The sequence below is a fragment of the Taeniopygia guttata genome, chromosome 5 (genome assembly GCF_048771995.1).
Source record: "Taeniopygia guttata chromosome 5, bTaeGut7.mat, whole genome shotgun sequence".
NCBI lineage: Eukaryota > Metazoa > Chordata > Aves > Passeriformes > Estrildidae > Taeniopygia > Taeniopygia guttata.
The window spans coordinates 62,577,623-62,597,325 of NC_133030.1; the positions used below are offsets into that span (position 1 = coordinate 62,577,623).

At 57.2% G+C, this 19,703-nt stretch overlaps 1 protein-coding gene across 2 annotated transcripts; it reads left to right on the forward strand.

Annotated features, from left to right (window-relative positions):
* Nucleotides 1–664: 664 nt before the first annotated feature.
* On the forward strand, nt 665–19,689 carry NID2 (nidogen 2). 2 transcript variants are annotated; one of them, XM_041716368.2, is made up of 22 exons: nt 665–967; nt 1,647–1,955; nt 6,923–7,155; nt 7,395–7,750; nt 8,269–8,418; nt 8,496–8,741; nt 8,923–9,123; nt 9,252–9,470; nt 9,547–9,690; nt 10,721–10,849; nt 10,932–11,075; nt 11,156–11,275; nt 11,357–11,590; nt 12,267–12,503; nt 12,621–12,842; nt 12,965–13,134; nt 14,088–14,217; nt 16,054–16,228; nt 17,288–17,445; nt 17,992–18,115; nt 18,718–18,830; nt 18,925–19,689. In XM_041716368.2, the coding sequence occupies exons 1-22, from the start codon at nt 779–781 to the stop codon at nt 18,933–18,935; spliced, it is 4,014 nt and encodes a 1,337-aa protein (XP_041572302.2). In that variant the 5' UTR covers nt 665–778; the 3' UTR covers nt 18,936–19,689. The 2 variants fall into 2 exon arrangements, with proteins under 2 accessions (XP_041572302.2, XP_041572303.2); XM_041716369.2 differs by having other exon boundaries at nt 16,057–16,228.
* Nucleotides 19,690–19,703: the final 14 nt, after the last annotated feature.

Genomic DNA, 19,703 nt, shown 5'->3' on the forward strand with positions numbered 1-19,703 from the left:
AAAGATGGGGAATTCTCGATCCATCAGGCACTGAAGGGTTGGAGATGATGGAAAGACGGGGAATTCTCCTCCATCCATCAGGCAGTGCAGGGCTGGAGATGATGGAAAGATGGGGAATTCTCCTCGGTCCATTGGGCACTGAAGGGTTGGAGATGATGGAAAGGCGGGGAATTCTCGATCCATCGGGCACTGCAGTGCTGGAGATGATGGATGAAGGGACAGAGAAAGGATAAACAGCGCTGACCCCGCGCCCGGCCCTGCGTGCGTGGGGGCCGCTCGCTGACCGCTGCCAGCTGAGCTGGGACAGATTTTGGCCGGGGGCTGTCGCCTCCTCCCCCCGCGGCTCCCCTGGGCATCAGGAGTCACGTTTCTTCCCGGCTCCAGGGAGCAGCATCCGAGGGGGCGAGCGGGGAGCGGCCGGAGCCTCCCGCGACCCCGGCCCCGACCCCGGCGGGGCGGGGGTGGGGCTGGGGGGCTCCGGGGCCGCGGGGCACCAAGAGGGGATCCCGCTCTCCTTGCCGGGATGTCCCCTCGGGTGGTACCCCGCTCCCCCCGGGATGCCGGTACCGGGGGGGGGCGCCTCAACTCTGGACGGATTTTGGGTAAAATCTGATTGGCCCAGGAGGGGACGGCCGCTGCTTGGCCACACCCCTCGGGCTACTCCCCGTCCCGCCCCGCGGGGCCGGGGTCGCCCCGTCCGGTCCGTGCGGCTCCGCTCGGCTCCGCTGCTCCGCTGCTCCGCTCGGCACCGTCGGGAGCTCCCGTGGCCGCCGGCGGGATGCGGGCGCTGGCGGCGGTGCTGGCGGCGGTGCTGGCGGTGGGGACAGCCCTGCCCCGCCCGGGGCTGCTCCCGCACGGCCCGGCCCGCGGCGATGCCCGGCTCCGGCCCGGAGACGACGAGAGTTCCCCGGGGCTGCTGCTCCGCCGCGCCCTCCGCCTCTACGGCCGCGCCGCCCGCCGCCTCTACGTGAGTCCCCGCTCGCTGTTCCCTTCTCCTTTCCTGCCCTCCTTCCCCCCGGCCGCTCTTACTCCCTGCCCTGCTTCCTCCTCTCCATCATCTCCCTCTGTCCCTCCATCTTCACTCCGTCCATCTCTCCACCCTCTGTCCCTCCCTCATTCCAGCCTTGTCTCTCTCCATCTTCCCGCTTTGCTTCTCTCCATCCTTCTGTCCCACCATCCCTCCATGCTTTTCACCCCTCCGTCTTTCCATCCTTCCTCCCCTGACTTTACGCCTCCTCCCTGCCCCTCCATGTGCACCTTCGCTGTCGCACCGCACGTGTTCCATCCATCCATCATCCATCCATCCATCCATCCATCCATCCATCCATCCATCCATCCATCCATCCATCCATCATTTCCCCCTTTCCCGCGGTCTCCTGCCCTTCGGAGGAACAAGAGCGCTTTCTCCTCTCTCCTCCGCAGCTGTTCCCCCGCCAGCAGCGGCTGCAGCTGGGGCGGCCCCCGAGCCGCAGCTCCCTGGGGGCTGCAGGAGCCCGAGGTCTTTGTTTTCTGCCCGGCCGGATGGGGCCACGCGGCCTCGGGGCTCTCAGCCCCCCTGCACCGAAAAAGGGGGGGACAGGGCAAGGGGACCAGCGGTGGTGGCACCTCTGCAGCTCCTGAGCGCCCTGCACCGCCTCTCCCTGCAGGTGGGGACCAACGGGGTCATCTCCACCCAGGATTTCCCCAGGGAGACCCAGTACGTGGATGACGATTTCCCCACAGACTTCCCAGTGGTCGCCCCCTTCCTGGCCGACCTGGACACCTCCGGGGACAGAGGGAACATCTACTATCGGCAGGATGACTCTCGGGACGTGCTGGACCAGGCTGTGGGATACATCCGGGCCGGGTTTCCCCGCTCTGCTGGCGCCTTCGTGCCCACCAATGCCTTCATTGCCACCTGGGAGGAGGTGGGCGCCTACCAGGAGCTCTCCCAGGACACCGAGCCCTCCACGAAGGTGAGGCCGAAGGGCTGAGCTTGGATGCCCATCCTGCGTGTCACGGGAGGATGAGTTTCTCTTGTGTGGTACCCAAAGCGCTGGGTCTTTTCTTCCTGAGCAGCTGGATGGTGGCTCCATCCATCCATCCATCCTTGGGTGAGCACCAGGAGGAGCGTGGAGCTTTCCCCCTCTGGTCAGAGCTGTGGCAGTGGTGGGGTTGTTGGCCAGAAGAGGTTTAGAGGTTGCCTTCGTGGCTGAAGGTGCTTGAAAGGACACGGAGTGACAGGACAAGGGAGAATGGCTTCACATTGCTTGGATCACACGTTAGGAATCAATTCCTGGTTGTGAGGGTGGGCAGGCCCTGGCACGGGGTGCCCAGAGAAACTGAGGCTGCCCCTGGATGATTGGGAGTGTCCAAGGCCAGATTGGACATTGGCTTGGCAGAACCTGGGACAGTTCTGTGTCCCTGCCATGGCAGGGGGTGGGATGGGATGAGTTTTAAGATCCCTTCAAACCCAAACCATTGCATGGCTCTGACTCTTTTCAGACAAAGCTTTCCAGTGCTGGTAGCTCTGGCTTTGCAGGGCAGAGGGTGGCTGGGGGCAGCTTTGGGTCACCCATTGTGCTCCTGACCTTTACTGGTGGCTCGGGGCTGGTCCTTCCTTCTGCCCCTGTGCCGATTGCGCTGCTGGTGAGCAACCGGCTTTGGAATTTCCACCGTGGGCTGATGTTGTGCCTGGAAAACAAGCTCATAGGTGGTCTGCCAGCTCGGGGGCTGACCTGTGCTCTCCACCCACAAGGCTGATAAAGCTCCTGCGTGGGTGGACCTCCAGCACTGCCTGTCCCGGGTCATGAGCTGTCACATCAGGCTGATGACGTGCCGAGGAGGTGACAGCCATGCTCCACCAGCTGCACTAGAAAGGATGAGCTGCACGAGGAAAACTCTGGTGATGGACACCCAGAGCTGGCTGATGGGTGATGGGCTCCCCCCCAAAGCCCAGCAGCAGCCACCAGGTCCTCAAGGACCACCAGGAGCCGTCCCCCCACTCCGGGGCCCTTCGGTGGCACGTTGCCGAGGGGGAAGCCAAGCAAGGCAAGAAGCTGAGGTTTGGAAGGAGACAAGGCACATTTTTTCCTCTCATTTAAAAGTTGGGAAAACAGCTGAAGAGATGCCATCAGGGGCCTCACAGCGACCTCATGGCCATCGAAAACGCGGCCTCCTCTTCTTTTCTCTTCCCCGTTGTGGTTTTTTTCCTCCTCTGAGAAGTTTGGCTTGAAATGAAACCGGTCTTGTTTGGAAACAAGGAGCTCCAGGAAAAGCTCCTGAAATGCAGCTTGTGCCTGTGCTTTGCCGAGTTCCCCCTTCGCCAAAACTGCTAAAAATCTCCCCAAACACCACCTTTTTTTTTTTTTTTCCTTTCCCTGACCAAATGTGGTGTTTATGGAAACGCTGCCCTCCTGCTGCTCAGAGCCAGGACTGACTCCAAAGCCTTTCCCCTGCCCTGGAAGGACATGGCTAATCCCTTTTGAGCCCCTAAAGTAGAAAAGTGGGTTGAGATGGGGAGCAGAGGACCCCCAGAGCCCCTCTTTGGGGGTCCTGCCTGGGTGGGGGGTCTGGCAGTGCCGTGTCCCCCCCAGCTCCTTGGGACATGCTCCTGGTCCCTGCAGTGATGTTTTCCCGGGCTGCAGAAGGGGACAAGGCTGAGTCTGCTTCTGTAGGAGCAAAACTTGCCCTTTTGGGCTGGAATTTGCCCTTTGCAGCTCTTTGCTGGGGACTTCCCCCTCTCCTTCCCTTCATCCCACCGTGCCAGCACATGGATGTCACCCAGCGTGTCCCCCCTGGCCACCCAGCCCAAGGCAGAGCGAGTCCTGCAGCTGCTGCTGTGCTTTGGCTGCGTGGGGGAGGAATCCAGCCCCGGGGGGAGGGGTGGGGGGGTCATTCCACCCCCCTCCAGCTTTTTGGCCGCCTTTTCGGGGTCTCTGAATGCCCGAGTGTGTGACAGGCACAACAAGGCTCTTTATATCCCGCGGGGCTGCCAGGAAATCCAGCGATGCTCCCGGGGGCCCTGCGCCCCAAAATCAGGGTTGGTGCTGGGGGGGTGGAGAGGGGGGAGCCCCCAGCCTCCCTCCCGCTGCTCCGGGGGTGAAACTGGGAATTCAATCGCTTTTCCTTGGCTCTGCTTCCAGCGGCTGGGTGGGAAGGAAGGGCTGCAGCTCCCTGCCTGGAGCAGGAGGAGCAGGAGCAGTGTGGGGTGGGTTCCTCGGTGTTTTTGGAGCGTGTGTGCTGTCGGGTGGCTCGTCCCGGGGTTGGGGCCACGGTGGTGCTGCCTGGCACGGCCCCAAGGCTGGCAGGGCTGCCTGCCTATAGCGGGATGTATGGGAAGCTGGGAGCACAGGGATGTTTTTTCCGGAGGAAACCGAGCTAAAATTGTTCTCAGGGATGAGCGGGGAGGGGTGTGGGTTTTCCTCTGGTGCTGATGGGATGGAGCAGGGGGGTGTCAGTGGGAGGACAGGAGTGAGGGGCTCCTAGTGCAGAGGTTACCTGGCCAGGGATGCTCTTGGGGCACCCTTGCACTGAGGGAGTGGCCAGGCTGTGCCATGGGCTCCTAGGAGGATGCTGAGCATCTTCCCAGGATGTGGCACTCAGGGTTTGGCTGGGCATGAGCAGCCCCAGCTCCTGCTCTTCCCCAGGAGATCTGTGCAGGCTGATCATGGAATGGTTTGGGTTGGAAGGGACCTTAAAGCCCATCCAGTCCCACCCCTGCCATGGGCAGGGACACCTCCCACTGTCCCAGGCTGCTCCAAGCCCTGTCCAGCCTGGCCTTGGACACTCCCAGGGATCCAGGGGCAGCCACAGCTGCTCTGGGCATCCTGTGCCAGGGCCTCACCAGCCTCACAGGGAAGAATTTTTTACCAGTATCCCATCCATCCCTGCCCTCTGGCAGTGGGAGCCATTCCCTGTGTCCTGTCCCTCCATCCCTTGTCCCCAGTCCCTCTCCAGCTCTCCTGGAGCCCCTTCAGGCCCTGCAAGGGGCTCTGAGCTCTCCCTGGAGCTTCTCCTCTCCAGGTGAGCACTCCCAGCTCTCCCATCTGTCTCCATGGAGCTGCTCTCTGTTGGAGGGCCCTTTTGCATGCCCTGTGGTGTGTGTGGGGCTGCCTCTCACACCCCTGCTCCCCTTCCTTCACTCCTCTGCTGTGCTCCTGCCCCTCCGTGCCATCCATCCATCCATCCGTCCATCCATCCATCCATCATCCATCCATCCATCATCCATCCATCATCCATCATCAATCCATCCATCCATCCATCCATCCCTTCATCATCCATCCATCCGTCATCCATCCATCCATCATCCATCCATCCATCATCCATCCATCATCCATCATCAATCCATCCATCCATCCATCCATCATCCATCCATCCATTATCCATCAACCATCCATCCATCCATCCATCCATCCGTCCATCCATCCATCATCCATCCATCCATCCATCCATCCATCCATCCATCATCCATCCATCCATCCATCCATCCATCCGTCCATCCATCCATCATCCATCCATCCATCCATCCATCCATCATCCATCCATCCATCATCCATCCATCCATCCATCCATCCATCCATCCATCCATCACCCATCATCCATCCATCATCCATCCATCCATCCATCCATCCATCCATCCATCATCCATCATCCATCCATCCATCCATCCATCCATCCATCCATCCATCCATCATCCATCCATCCATCCATCATCCATCATCCATCCATCCATCCATCCATCATCCATCCATCCATCATCCATCCATCTATCTATCATCCATCCATCCATCCATCCATCATCCATCCATCCATCCATCCATCCATCATCCATCCATCCATCATCCATCCATCCATCCATCCATCCATCAATCCATCATCCATCATCCATCCATCCATCCATCCATCCATCCATCATCTATCATCCATCCATCATCCATCCATCCATCATCCATCCATCCATCATCCATCCATCCATCCATCCATCATCCATCCATCCATCATCCATCCATCCATCCATCCATCCATCATCCATCCATCCATCCATCCATCCTCCATCATCCATCCATCATCCATCCATCATCCATCCATCATCCATCCATCCATCATCCATCCATCCATCCATCCATCCATCCATCCCTCCATCCATCATCCATCATCCATCCATCATCCATCCATCCTCCATCATCCATCCATCATCCATCCATCATCCATCCATCATCCATCCATCCATCATCCATCCATCATCCATCCATCCATCCATCCATCCATCCATCCATCCATCATCCATCCATCATCCATCCATCCATCCATCCATCCATCCATCCATCCCTCCATCCATCATCCATCATCCATCCATCATCCATCCATCCTCCATCATCCATCCATCATCCATCCATCATCCATCCATCATCCATCCATCCATCCATCCATCCATCCATCCATCCATCCATCCATCCTCCATCATCCATCCATCATCCATCCATCATCCATCCATCATCCATCCATCCATCATCCATCCATCCATCCATCCATCCATCATCCATCCATCATCCATCCATCCATCCATCCATCCATCCATCCCTCCATCCATCATCCATCATCCATCCATCATCCATCCATCCATCCATCCATCCATCCATCCATCCATCCATCCATCCATCATCCATCCATCATCCATCCATCCTCCATCCATCCCTCCATCCATCATCCATCCATCCATCCATCCATCCATCCATCCATCCATCCATCATCCATCCATCCATCCATCCATCCATCCATCATCCATCCATCCATCATCCATCATCCATCATCCATCATCCATCATCCATCCATCATCCATCATCCATCCATCCATCCATCATCCATCCATCCATCATCCATCCATCCATCCATCCATCCATCCATCATCCATCCATCCCTCCATCCTCTCTCCCTTTGGCAGCTCAACACCTTCCAGGCAGTCATAGCCTACAACGATGAGGACACCTACACCATCTTCCTCTACCCCGACGGTGGCCTCCAGTTCCTGGGGACACGACCCAAGGAGTCCTACAACGTCCAGCTGGAGCTGCCAGCCCGGGTGGGCTTCAGCTGGGGGGACAGCGATGACCCGAAGAGGGACGGGCTCTTCCACAGCCTGGCCAGCAGCGAGCAGGCTCTGAGGAACCTGGAGAGGTGACTGGAACCTGGGGGGCTGTGGGTGTGGGCAGGGGGAGCAGGGTCACCTTCTCCCAGCCCTGGAGCCTTTTAGAGCCTGGAAAAATTTGGGGAGTGACCTTGGGGTGCTGGGCTGCATCAGGGGCGCAGCCCCACATGCACAGGAGATGTACTGGGGTCCTGGAGGGGTGATGCTGTCTTTTGGGGTGGCTTTTCCGGCATGGCTGTGACGATGTTCATGTGTGCTGTGTCCACAGGGAGAGCAACACGGGCATCCCTGGCGTGTGGGTTTTCCACGTGGGCAGCACGGAGCACGTGGAGCCGGGGGGTGGCGAGGGAGCTGCTCCTGCTGAGCACCCCAACCCTGGCACCACCGGCCACCCCCACCCTGTCTCCAGCCACACATCCATGGCCCAGCGTCCCAGCCACGGATCCCACAGCCCGGTGCTCCTGGGCTTTGTCCCCGGGAGGAGGGACACGCAGGAGCGGAGCCGCTGGCTGCAGCCCAGGGGGGACGGTGGCACCGGGCAGAGCTTCTCTGCCAACCCCTCCTCCTACAGCTCGGGCCAGCACGGCGTGGGCGTGGAGGAGGACGTGCATTTCAACCCCGACGGTGAGCGGCCACTGCGGTGGCCCAGTGGGGACAATGACCCAGTGGGGACAGTGACCGAGTGGGGGTGGCTCCCTAAAAAAGGCTGGAAGTTCACCCCGTCCCAAGCTGCCCTTGCAGCTCCTCCTCTTGGCCCCATCCCGCTGCTGGAGCAGGGGATGGGGTGGGAAGCTCAGGGGACAGGTCCCCAAATTGGCTTGGCCACCCTCCCCGCCACCGAGCCAGCTGTGGAGCCGCCGTGCCACGTGCCCGGGGGGAGCAGAGCCCCGTCCCCAGCCAACTGTCTCCCAAAAATACCGTCAGGAATTTGATCTCGTGCCCTCTGTCAGATCCGCCTGAAATCAGGCAACAGGTTCCAAGGCCTCCACCACCCCTCTGCATCCCGGGTGACTCTCCTGGGAACCGCCACTGCCAGCTGGCTCGTTTCCAGGCGGTGCTTTTAGGGCCGAGAAGGCAAAGCACCCACCCCTGTGAAGGGTGGCTTTGTCATGGTGTCCCCAAGCGTTTCCCTTTGTCCCCAGTGTTCACCTACAGCGCAGCCAGCAAGGAGACGTGTGCCCAGCACCACGGGCAATGCTCCCCTCACGCCTTCTGCACCGACTACGCCGCCGGCTTCTGCTGCCACTGCCGGGCCACCTTCTACGGGAACGGGCGGCAGTGCCTGCCTGAAGGTACGTGGGGCGGGCAGTGGGGATGGGCAGCCCGTGCCTGGGTGGCCGCTGCCAGGAGTGCCCATCTCCCCCTCCAGGGGCCGTGCATCGCCTCAACGGGAAGGTGAGCGGGAGCCTGAGGGTGGGACGGGCGTCCGTCGGCTTCCAGGACGTGGACCTGCACGCCTACATCGTGGGCAGCGACGGCAGAGCCTACACGGCCATCAGCGGGGTGCCCCAGCCCGCTGCCCGCGCCCTGCTGCCCCTGCTGCCCGTCGGGGGGCTCTTCGCGTGGCTCTTCGCCCTGGAGGAGCCCGGCTCTGAGAACGGCTTCAGCATCACCGGTGAGCTGAGCGGGGGTTTGGGAGGTGCCATCGCTGCCAGGGTGGTCAGGGGTTCAGGGCAGCTCTGGGGTTTCTCCAATCCCTGTCTCAGCTGGTGCTCGCCTCTCGCTGTGGTCCCCCACGGGAAGGATGCTTTGGGGGGTGTTCCTACAAATGGTGACCGTTCCCTTCTCCTGCCCAGGTGCTGAATTCACCCAGAGCCTGGAGGTGACGTTTTACCCCGGAGGGGAGACGGTCCAGGTCACTCAGACAGCCGAGGGCCTGGGGCCGGACAATTATTTAAACCTCAGGACACACATCCAGGGTGAGGTGCCATTCCTGCCAGAGAACGTCACCGTCCACATCACTCCCTACGAGGAACTCTACTCCTACTCCAGCTCAGGTAAGACCTGTGCTCACCTACCTTCAGTTCCTCACACACCACCCCTGAATGCCCGAGAACATCCCAGCCACATGGATGCTGACACCGTTTCTCCCACATCCCACGGCGTTCTCCGTGCCATCCCGCAGCCGTGACATCCTCGGGCCAGCGGGAATACGTGGTGGCCGCGGGCACCGCCAACCGGACTGTGTCCTACCGCCTGCGCCAGAACATCACCTTCTCGGGGTGCCCGCACTCGCGGCCGCCGGCGCGGCAGCGGCTCTCGGTGGCGCGCGCCTTCGCCCTCTTCGACAGCCACGAGCACGTCCTGCGCTACGCCCTGGCCGCCCGCATCGGCCCGGCACGAGGTGAGCACCAGCACCCGCCCCGGCTGCCAATCTGTGTGCCAGTTTTATTCCCCCCAACATCCCTGTGTGCCCGCAGGCGATGCCGCGAATCCCGGGGTGAGCCCGTGCCAGGATGGCTCCCACACGTGCCAGGCACCGGCGCGCTGCCAGCCCGGCGTGGGCACAGAGTACACGTGCGAGTGTGCCACCGGCTACCGCCCAGATGGACACGGCTGCCGAGGTCAGCGGGGCTGGGGGGAGCTGCTGGATCTGTGCCCCATCAGGCACCAAAATGGGCACCAGTATTTGGGATGTCACAGCACCCACAGAGCTTCCCCAAGCACGGGGATGTCATGGGGGAAACTGAGGCAGGGTGATGGAGCTCCTTGGGGAAGCGCTCCAGGAGCAGACAAAAAAAAGGAGGGTAAAAAAGAGCAAAACCAATGGAAAAATAATTCCTGCATTTCATAAATCCAGCCAGCTTTGTTGTTGCTTTCCTGACACTCCAAACTCAGCATTGCAAATTTATCTTCCAATTTTAGAGCCCTTTCCACAAGAAGCTGCCCAGTGCCAGTGAGCTGCACTGCGCAGTGATGCTGGTGAGGAATTCAAGGATCCTGCCTTTCAATAAGGAACAAGTTTCCTTCTCCTAAAATTCCAGTTTAAGAGACCCATCTGATCACTTAATTTAAGGAGAAGGAAACCAAGTTTTAAACCACAAATAATTGAGAATATTGGTGTGCCTTGAACAAATGCTTCTTTGTCAAAACTATACACCCAAAGCGATCTTGTTTTTTTTCCCTTCTGTTTTGAGCTGATTAGAAAGTTAATTCCATAGTTTATTAAGTTCAGTGACAGACATGGGATGGGCAGCGTGGGGCAGGATATTCCCTGTCAGACCACGAGCAGCCAGACCCTGAAAATGGGGGTGTCCCACCACCATTGGGGTGCCTGGTGTCACTATAGGACATGTGAAAACATGACGTGAGCCGCTGCCATTGCAAAGGTGAAAAAAAGGAAGTTTATTTTCTGACTCCAGCATTTATACTTTTCCAAAGGTGACAGTGGATTGGGGGGTGAACGTGCCACCTCTCCAACGACATTGGACAAACTACAGTACATCAAATTTCTCTGCCTCTGTGAAGGAATGCAAAACAATAGCTTGTTTACAGAAAGTTGTGTGAGACAGTTCTCTACAAGAATGCAAACTCAGAAGGCTTTAGAAAATCTTAAGAATCAGGGCAACACCTGGTGTCTCCTCCTTTCCCCAGATGTGGACGAGTGTGCTGAGGGCCTGAGCCAGTGCGGGCCCTTCTCCGAGTGCCGGAATGTGCCGGGCAGTTACCGCTGCGAGTGCCGCGGCGGGTACGGGCCGGCGGGGGACGGGCAGGCGTGTGTGCGTAAGTGCTGACCCCAGCTGGGGTGTCCCCGACTCCCGTGCCCCATGGACGTGCCCTGACCACCCCTCCCCTGTCCCCACAGCGCTGGCACCGGCGGGTGACCCCTGCGAGGACGGGCGGCACCCCTGCGCTCCGGGGGACCGGGCGCGGTGCCTGTCCCGCGGTGACGGCCGCGCCACCTGCGAGTGCCTCCCCGGCTACTCCGGCGATGGCATCCACTGCTCCGGTAAGGTGGGCACGGGAGGGACCCCACACCGCAGCTGTCGGGGTGTCCCTGTCCCCACTGATCCCATATTCCCCCTGCAGACGTGGATGAGTGTGCCGAAAGCCCGTGTCACCCGGCCGCCGTCTGCTACAACACCCCGGGCTCCTTCTCCTGCCGCTGCCGGCCCGGCTACGCGGGCGACGGCTTCCAGTGCACGTACGGTGAGGTGCCCGCTCAGCCCCGTGCCCTCTGCGCCTGGCACAGCTTCCCCAGCCTCACTCTCCCCTTTCCCGGCTTTCCAGCGGCGGAAGGGAACCCGCAGCGCCTCACGCCCTGCCAGCACGAGCGGATGTACCCGCGGGAGGTGCCACCCCTGGGCGACGGCCACGCGCCCCAGTGCGACGAGCAGGGCCGGTACCGGCCCCTGCAGTGCCACGGCAGCTCCGGGCACTGCTGGTGCGTGGACGCCGCCGGGCAGGAGATCGCCGGCACCCGCACGGCGCCGGGGACCACCCCCCCACGCTGTGGGAGCCCAGGTCAGTGACACCCCCCGGGGGTGACAGGAGCAGGGTTGGCTCCTTGGGCGTCTGGTTGGTGTCCCGATGGCTTCTCACTTGGGTCCAGCTGCCAGGAGCGTGGGGACAGTGGAGGGCACCCATAAACTAAACAGCCCCAAATGAAAAAGTTCACCTCAGCATGAGGAAGAATTTCCTAACGCTGAGGGTGGCAGAGCCCTGGAAGAGCTGCCCAAGGGGAGTGTGGAGTCTCCATATCTGGAGATATTCCAAACCCACCTGGACACATTCCTATGTCACCTCCTCCAGGTGACCCTGCCTTGGCAGGGAGGTTGGACTGGAGGATCTCCAGAGGTCCCTTCCAACCCTAAGGATTCTGTGACTCTGTGACCCTCTGCCCAAGCACCCTCCTAGGGCTTCACTGAGGGCAGGGTGCTGTCAAGTGGCGTCACGGGGCTCCTGAGTGTTTAGGGTGCCCTGGCCCGTGGGGTTACAGTGGCTGTGGCCATTGGGCCACCTCCTGTGTCAACTCATGATGGAGGGAACGGCTGTGGGGGTGAAGGGGGCTGGAGAGGGGCAGGCCTGGCCCCTGCCCCAGACCAAGGGATGCTGGAAGATGGGAGAAGTGGTGCCAAGTGGCTCTGGGGGAGCCGGTGGCACCCCCTGAGCCCGGGGTGGGGACGTTTACCGCCGGCAGAGTCCATCCAGCAGCTGACGCCCTGCGAGCACGCACGGATGTACCCGCGGGAGGTGCCACCAGGACCGTCACCCGTGGGTGATGGCCACGTGCCCCAGTGCGACGAGCAGGGCCGGTACCGGCCCCTGCAGTGCCACAGCAGCTCCGGGCACTGCTGGTGCGTGGACAGCGCCGGGCAGGAGATCGCCGGCACCCGGACAGCACCGGGCACCACCCCCCCACGCTGCGGGAGCCCAGGTCAGTGCCCGGGGCAGCATCAGCGTGGGGGCACGGCCAGCAGGGAGAGGGGGACGCAGGGCTCTGCAAAGCCCTGAGTGCCCCAATAGAGTGGTGACTGTCACCCTCCCGTGCCAGAGCCCACAGAGCGGCCCCCCAGCATGTGCGAGCGCTGGCGGCAGAGTTTGCTGGAGCACTACGGCGGCAGCCCCCGCGGGGACCAGTACGTGCCCCAGTGTGACCCCAGCGGGGACTTCACCCCGCTGCAGTGCCACGGGGACAGCGGCTACTGCTGGTGCGTGGAGCAGAGCGGCAGGGAGATCCCGGGGACGCGCTCCGAGCCCGGCACCACCCCGCCCTGTAAGAGCCCGGCGCCCCAAAGCCACCCTGGGCACCGCCAGCGCGGGCACCGCGCCCCGCTGCGGGCGTGGAGCCCAGGGGACAACGCCACCTGAGCATCTCCGTCCCTTCCGACATGCCAGGTCTGCCCAGCGTCGCCCCGCCCAGCGTCCGGCCCGAGCCCCGGCCCGACGTGTCCCCACCGGCCACGGGGACGTTCCTGCTCTACGCCCAGGGCCAGCAGATCGGATACCTGCCCCTGAACGGCACCCGGCTGCACAAGGAGGCGGCCAAGACCCTGCTCTCCCTGCATGTACGGTATCCTTGGGGTGGGGACGGGGTGCAGGAGCACCCAGGGAGATTGGGACAGCACTTGTCGGGGTTTGAGGGGGACATTGGCCGTGCTGGATGCCTTGGTGGCACTTTGGGGAAGGGATGATGGCTTCCCAATGACAAAGGGAAGAGTTAGATGGGATATTGGGATGAAATTATTGACTGGGGGGTGGGCAGGCCCTGGCACAGGGTGCCCACAGAAGCTGTGGCTGCCCCATCGCTGGAAGTGTCCAAGACCTGGTTGGAGCAGCCTGGGATAGTGGAAAGTGTCCCTGCCCATAGAAGGGGTGGAGATGAATGATCTTTAAGGTCCTTTCCAACCCAAACCAGTCTGGGATTGTATGGATTCTATTTTTACCTCCCTCCAGCCATCCCCAGCAGAGAGACAGGTCCCAGACCTGGGACTGCTCATGAAGGGAAGGAGCTCAGGTGCTGCCAGAGCTCTCCAGGGTTGCTCTCAGCCTGGTCTTCCAGCTGCAGGGCTGGCCTTTTTCCTTCCCTGGACTTCCCTTGGAGCGTGGCCATGTGCCTCTCCAGCCAGGCCAGAGCGAGGCAGAGGAACGCTGAAATCTGGGCCAGGACCCTCCCTGCACCCCGGGGAAGTGAAGGACCTTGCCAAGTATTCCCTCTCCCCATCCTGAAGGTCATTCCCCGGGCTGGCTTTGCTCTTGGAGCCCCCTCTGCTTCAGGCAAAGGGTTCAAATCCATCTGGATGTGGGCGTGAGCCTGCACCAGCTGGCCTAAAATCCTCAGCTGAGGGATTCAGCCTGGGGGGCACAGTGGGAACAGAGCAGGGTTTTGCTGTGGAAATGGGATCTGAGTGTCATTCCCCCCTTGCAGCGTGTCCCAGGCAGTGCTGGCTGATGGGCTGAGGTTTCTCCATGAGCCTCCTGGGCAGGATCTCAGCCCATGTCCCTCTCCTGACCCTGGCAGGGCTCCATCGTGGTGGGGATTGACTACGACTGCCGGGAGAGGATGATCTACTGGACTGATGTGGCCGGCCGGACCATCAGCCGGGCGGGGCTGGAGCCAGGCTCCGAGCCAGAGACCCTCATCAGCTCAGGTGTGTCCCCATCCCCAGTGTCACCTCCCCAAAGCCACACCATCAGCTCAGGTGTGCCCCCGTCCCCACTGTCACCTCCCCAGAACCCCATCATCAGCTCAGGTGTGCTCCTGTACCCAGTGTCACCTCCCCAGAACCCCATCATCAGCTCAGGTGTGCCCCCGTCCCCACTGTCACCTCCCCAAAGCCACACCATCAGCTCAGGTGTGCCCCCATCCCCAGTGTCACCTCCCCAAAGCCACACCATCAGCTCAGGTGTGCCCCTGTCCCCAGTGTCACCTCCCCAAAGTCACATCTGCTCTTCCCATCGCAGCTCCGGGCTGAAATAATAATCTTTTTTTATTACCTTTACTAATTTCTATATGCATAGAATTTCACAATAGGTCATGCATATTAATTTTGGTGATTTTGCATTACACTCACAGCTAGTTACACTTATACTCAGCTTTTTTCAGAAAGCACAGAAAGAACTCTTGGGTCACTCTATCCTGTCTGTTTCAAAGTTTGAAGAGTCTTTCTTATCTCTTATTTTTTTAGTGTAGAAATTTGCATTCTTTTCTCTTTTGCTAAGGTAGTTTTGCTAGTGCTGCAGTTACCAGACTAAACAGCGTATTTCACTTATGTTAGCAAGCTCAAAGTAGCACATTTCACCTAAATCCAAATAGATTTCTACCTCATTAAATTTTCACTCTGTCTCAGGGCTCCTCCCATGGATGCCTACATAGCAACAAAGGCCAGACAAAATTAAGAGATTAAAAAGTGGTTATATTTATGGAAGGGCCTTCAGGTACATTTTGAAGGGGCTACACCCAAAAATTGACATGTTCTCACACTTTTCTAAGTTTGGTCCATTTGCATATTGGGGGTTAATCTTTTAATTACAGCTTCAAGTAATGAAGTAATTTACCCCAAATTTGCTGCCCCCAATTCACTTTTGTTCACATTTCTGGGGGCCTGAGGCAGTGAGGTGTCCTTGACTGCCAGGCCTGGAGAGGAATTGCTGTGTCTGCCCAAAATGGGGAAGCAGCAGCTCAGAGTTACACACTGAAGAATTACAGAATTACAAATACATGGAAAATATAAAAATTGAAGACATCACCACCTTCACCTTTGGTGCTCCCGTCCCCATTGTCACCTGCCCAAAGCCACATCCTGCTCTTCCCATCGTAGCTCTGGGCTCCTCCCATGGATGCCTACATAGCAACAAAGGCCAGACAAAATTAAGAGAATAAAAAGTGTAGTTGTATATATGGAAGGGCCTTTAGGTACATTTTGAAGGGGCTACACCCAAAAATTGATGTGTTCTCATACTTTTCTAAGTTTGGTCCATTTGCATATTGAGGGTTAATCTTTTAATTACAGCTTCAAGTAATGAAGTAACTTACCCCAAGTTTGCTGCCCCCAACTCACTTTTGTTCACATTTTTTGGTTATATATATGGAAGGGCCTTTAGGTACATTTTGAAGGGGCTAAACTCAAAAATTGACGTGTTCTCACACTTTTCTAAGTTTGATCCATTTGCATATTGGGGGTTAATCTTTTAATTACAGCTTCAACTAATGAAGTAACTTACCCCAAGTTTGCTGCCCCCAACTCACTTTTGTTCACATTTCTGGGCCCTGAGGCAGTGAGGTGTCCTTGATTGCCAGGCCTGGAGAGGAATTGCTGTGTCTGCCCAAAATGGGGAAGCAGCAGCTCAGAGTTACACACTAAAGAATTACAGGATTACAAATACACGGAAAATAGAGAAGTTTAAGGCATCACCACCTTCACCTTTGGGCTGGGGTTGCCTGAGGGGTCCCGGAGCAGCGTTTCCCCAGCGTGGCCATGTCCCAGCAGGGTTGATCAGCCCCGAGGGTCTGGCCGTGGACCACCTGCGCCGGGCCATGTTCTGGACGGACAGCGGGCTGGACAGGATCGAGCGGGCCCGGCTGGACGGCTCCGAGCGCCGCGTGCTCTTCCACAGCGAGCTCGTCAACCCCCGCGCCATCGCCGTCGACCCCGTCCGAGGGTGAGCACCAAAACCCCGCCGGGATTTTGGGTTTGGGCTTTGTGAGGTGCAGAACTCAGCTCCAGCCTGACCTGCACGTCCTGTAGGAGGGATTGGCTCTGCTCCCCAGCCCCTCTTGTCGGAATCTGAGGTATTGCTGATTCCCAGATTGTAAAAGTCTCTGTCTTTCTGCCCCGCTGCCAAAGCAGAAGCCATAATTGGTCTGTGCTGTTTCAAGGTTGTTTATTCTGTTTATCTCTAACATGTTCTGCTGCCCTGCCGCAGCTCTGTCCTGCAGGGCAGCGTGTGGGGCTCTGCCCTCAGTGGGATGGTACAAACATTAAATACCACAAACTACCTGTGCTGGATGTACAATAACGTGCCAATATCTGTCACCTACGTTGGACAGTGTGTCCCCAGCCTGAACCAACAGAAAAATGCCAACACCACAGTGAAACATGGAGGGCATGAAGAAGGAGAAAAAGGACAAGGCACACCCAATTTCCTCCATCTTGTCCCCTTTGGACCCCTAATCTAGAAACCTAAAATTTTACTTTTGCACCCGTGCCACACTTAATTATTACTGATATCAAACACTCAGAGCTTGTAATTGATCCTGTAAGATTGAAAACTCTTTTCCATGGACAGAGATCACAGCCAGTGTCTCTGGGGGCTCTGTCCAGGGGCGTTCCTGACCCCTGCCAGGGTCCCAGGGCAGCCAGAGGGAAGCTCTGGATTCCCACACCTCTTTCTATTGAATAATTGAGATTTGGCTCAAAGTGCTGTTTCAGTATCAGGATGTAGGTTATTTTGAAAAGCTGTGCCTCCAGGGTGCTGTTGGGATACAAAATGTTCTGCTCCTCAGACTCGCCCTTGTTGAGGAGCTGCTGCCTGCAGGAGTTTGGGTCATAAACATCTGTAATATTGTTCTGCTTTGCTCTGAGATGTTTTTTTCCTAATAAAATAAAGATGGTTCAGGCACTGATAAGGGAAAAACCAGGCCCTGCTCCTGGCAAGAAGCAGGATAACCTCCCACCACTCCTTACTGTTGTGTGCCCTGTTTGTGCATTATTTCCCAAGCAACCTTTACTGGACGGACTGGAATCGTGAAGCTCCCAAAATCGAAACTTCCACTGTCAATGGAGCCAACAGGAGGGTTCTGGTGCACTCAGACATTGGTTTGCCCAATGGCCTGACTTTTGACCCCTTCTCCAAGCTGCTGTGCTGGGCAGACGCAGGTAATGTCCCCAAGGATGGATCAGAGAAGGTCACACTGAGGGAAAATCCTGCATGTCTTCAGCCCAGTGCTACCTCTGGGCTCCAGAGTTGCACCAGCCGAGGTTTAGATTGGATTTTAGGAATTATTTCTTCATGGAAAATGCTGTTGCTCAGGGCAGTGGTGGAGTTCTTGTCCCTGGAGGGATTTAAAAGCCGTGGGGATGTGGCATGTGGGGACATGGAGCAGTGGTGGCCTTGGCAGTGCTGGGAATGGCTGGGCTTGGTCTTGGGGAGTTTTTCCAACCCTGAATTTTACAATTTTACATCTTTAGGCTGAAAAGCTGTTTCAAAATGTAATAAATCAGGAAAATGTTCTTTCCCCAGAGGTGCTGGCACTGCCCAGGCTCCCCAGGGGATGGGCACAGCCCTGAGGCTCCCAGAGCTCCAGGAGCTGCCAGGGATGCTCAGGGTGGGATTGTTGGGGGGTCTGTGATCCTTGTGAAATACAGAGAACATCTTTGGTGTGGCATTTCCAGTGGGATGGGGAATATTTTGTGTTGGAACAGGCACCAAGCACCTGGAATGCACATTCCCAGACGGCAGCGGCCGGCGCGTCATCCAGAGCAACCTCAACTACCCCTTCAGCATCGTCAGCTACGCCAACCACTTCTACCACACCGACTGGAGACGGTGAGCAGGGAAAAACCAACCCCTGCATGCCTGGGAATGCTCAGCTCCCTTCCCTGAGAGCAATTCCAGCCTGTTCCTAAATCCTGGAGCCTCCCCAGAGCTCTCCTGGGTCTCTGAGCGTGGCTTCAGCAGCACCCGCCTGTAAATCTCAGTTGTTTAAACACAAGCCCAGCTCCCTGGGAGGGATAGAAACAGTGGTTTGGGGTTTTTTTTATAAACTGAAACTTGGCTGAAGCCTCTGGATGTAGATGAGGTCCAAGGAAAGATCCTGTCCTCAGGCATTCCCTTTGCCCCAGCATCAGGAGCTCGCCTCTCTCCCCGCTCCAGCTGGAAACTCTCACAACTCCCATCCAATCTGAGGTTCCAACAAACACTTAAGGAGACTCTCAGGGAGATAATCTCTCCTTGGAAGGCTCTTTTCTGTGGCTGCATCACCACAGAGAAATGCACTGGCTGAGCTGGAGGAGGATTTGACAGGGAAAATTTCTTTCCACTTGTCCTGCAGGTGTTCAGACCAAGCTTGCTGTTAAACACATATAAGTAGGGGAAAAACCTCCAGTTTTGTAGGTGAATAAAACAATTTTTCCTTTTTTTTTGACCAGGGATGGGGTGATAGCTGTAAATAAAGAAACTGGCTCCTTCACTGATGAGTATCTTCCAGAGCAGCGATCCCACCTCTATGGAATCACAGCAGTTTATCCCTACTGCCCTGGAGGTAAAATAAAAACCCACCCAAACCCCATCCCCTGTGAGTTCTGATGGCTACTGGGTGCCTGGCACACTAAAAAAAACTCAATTTCTCCCCACAGCCAGGAAATAGTAACTCCATTTTCGAGGAAACAAGGACCTTTGCACCCAGAGGAATTTCAGACCCAGAGAACTGTCACTGCATACAAGGGGGCAGAAGTCCCTCACCAAGGCCTATGATGACGTGCCCTGCTTTCCTGCAAAAGATTTTCAAGTATTTTTTATAGTTATACCTCAAGACTTTACTACTGTATTTTTTTACCAAATGGAAAATGTTGAGATATCACCAAAAAAAAAAAAAAAAAAAGGTCCTGGGAAGCTCAAGCCATGACTCAAACTCTTAAATGCAAGATTTAAAATGTAGCTTTTTTTTACTCCAATGTTTTATTTTATTGGAAGAAGAATGGATTCATTTTTCATAGTTTTGACAATCTGACCAAGAGGTCTTTTTATCCAAAAATAAGAATTAAGTGCCTGTGGGAAGCTGTGGATGCAGTAAATTGCTGGGTCTAAACAAACAGCCCTGAAGACAGAGACTGTGTGTGCTCCAAAATCCTGCAGAACAGGGATGGGATGTGGCACAGGCATCGAAGATTTTCCAGAGGATGATTCTGTGTTTTCACCACTGCCTCCATGCATGTCTTTTAGTATTTATATTAGAAGAATATGCTAGAATTGATCTGTTCATGCTTGTTGGGTCTTCCAAGTGCCTTCCTAGACCTACCCAGTGTAGACCAATACATGTTCAGAAATACCAGTTACGTTGTAATGCTTCACTTTTTCTAGATTACTTCAATAATTGAATAAAAAAGGTTGGTTTAAGTTTCTCTCTGGATTCAGT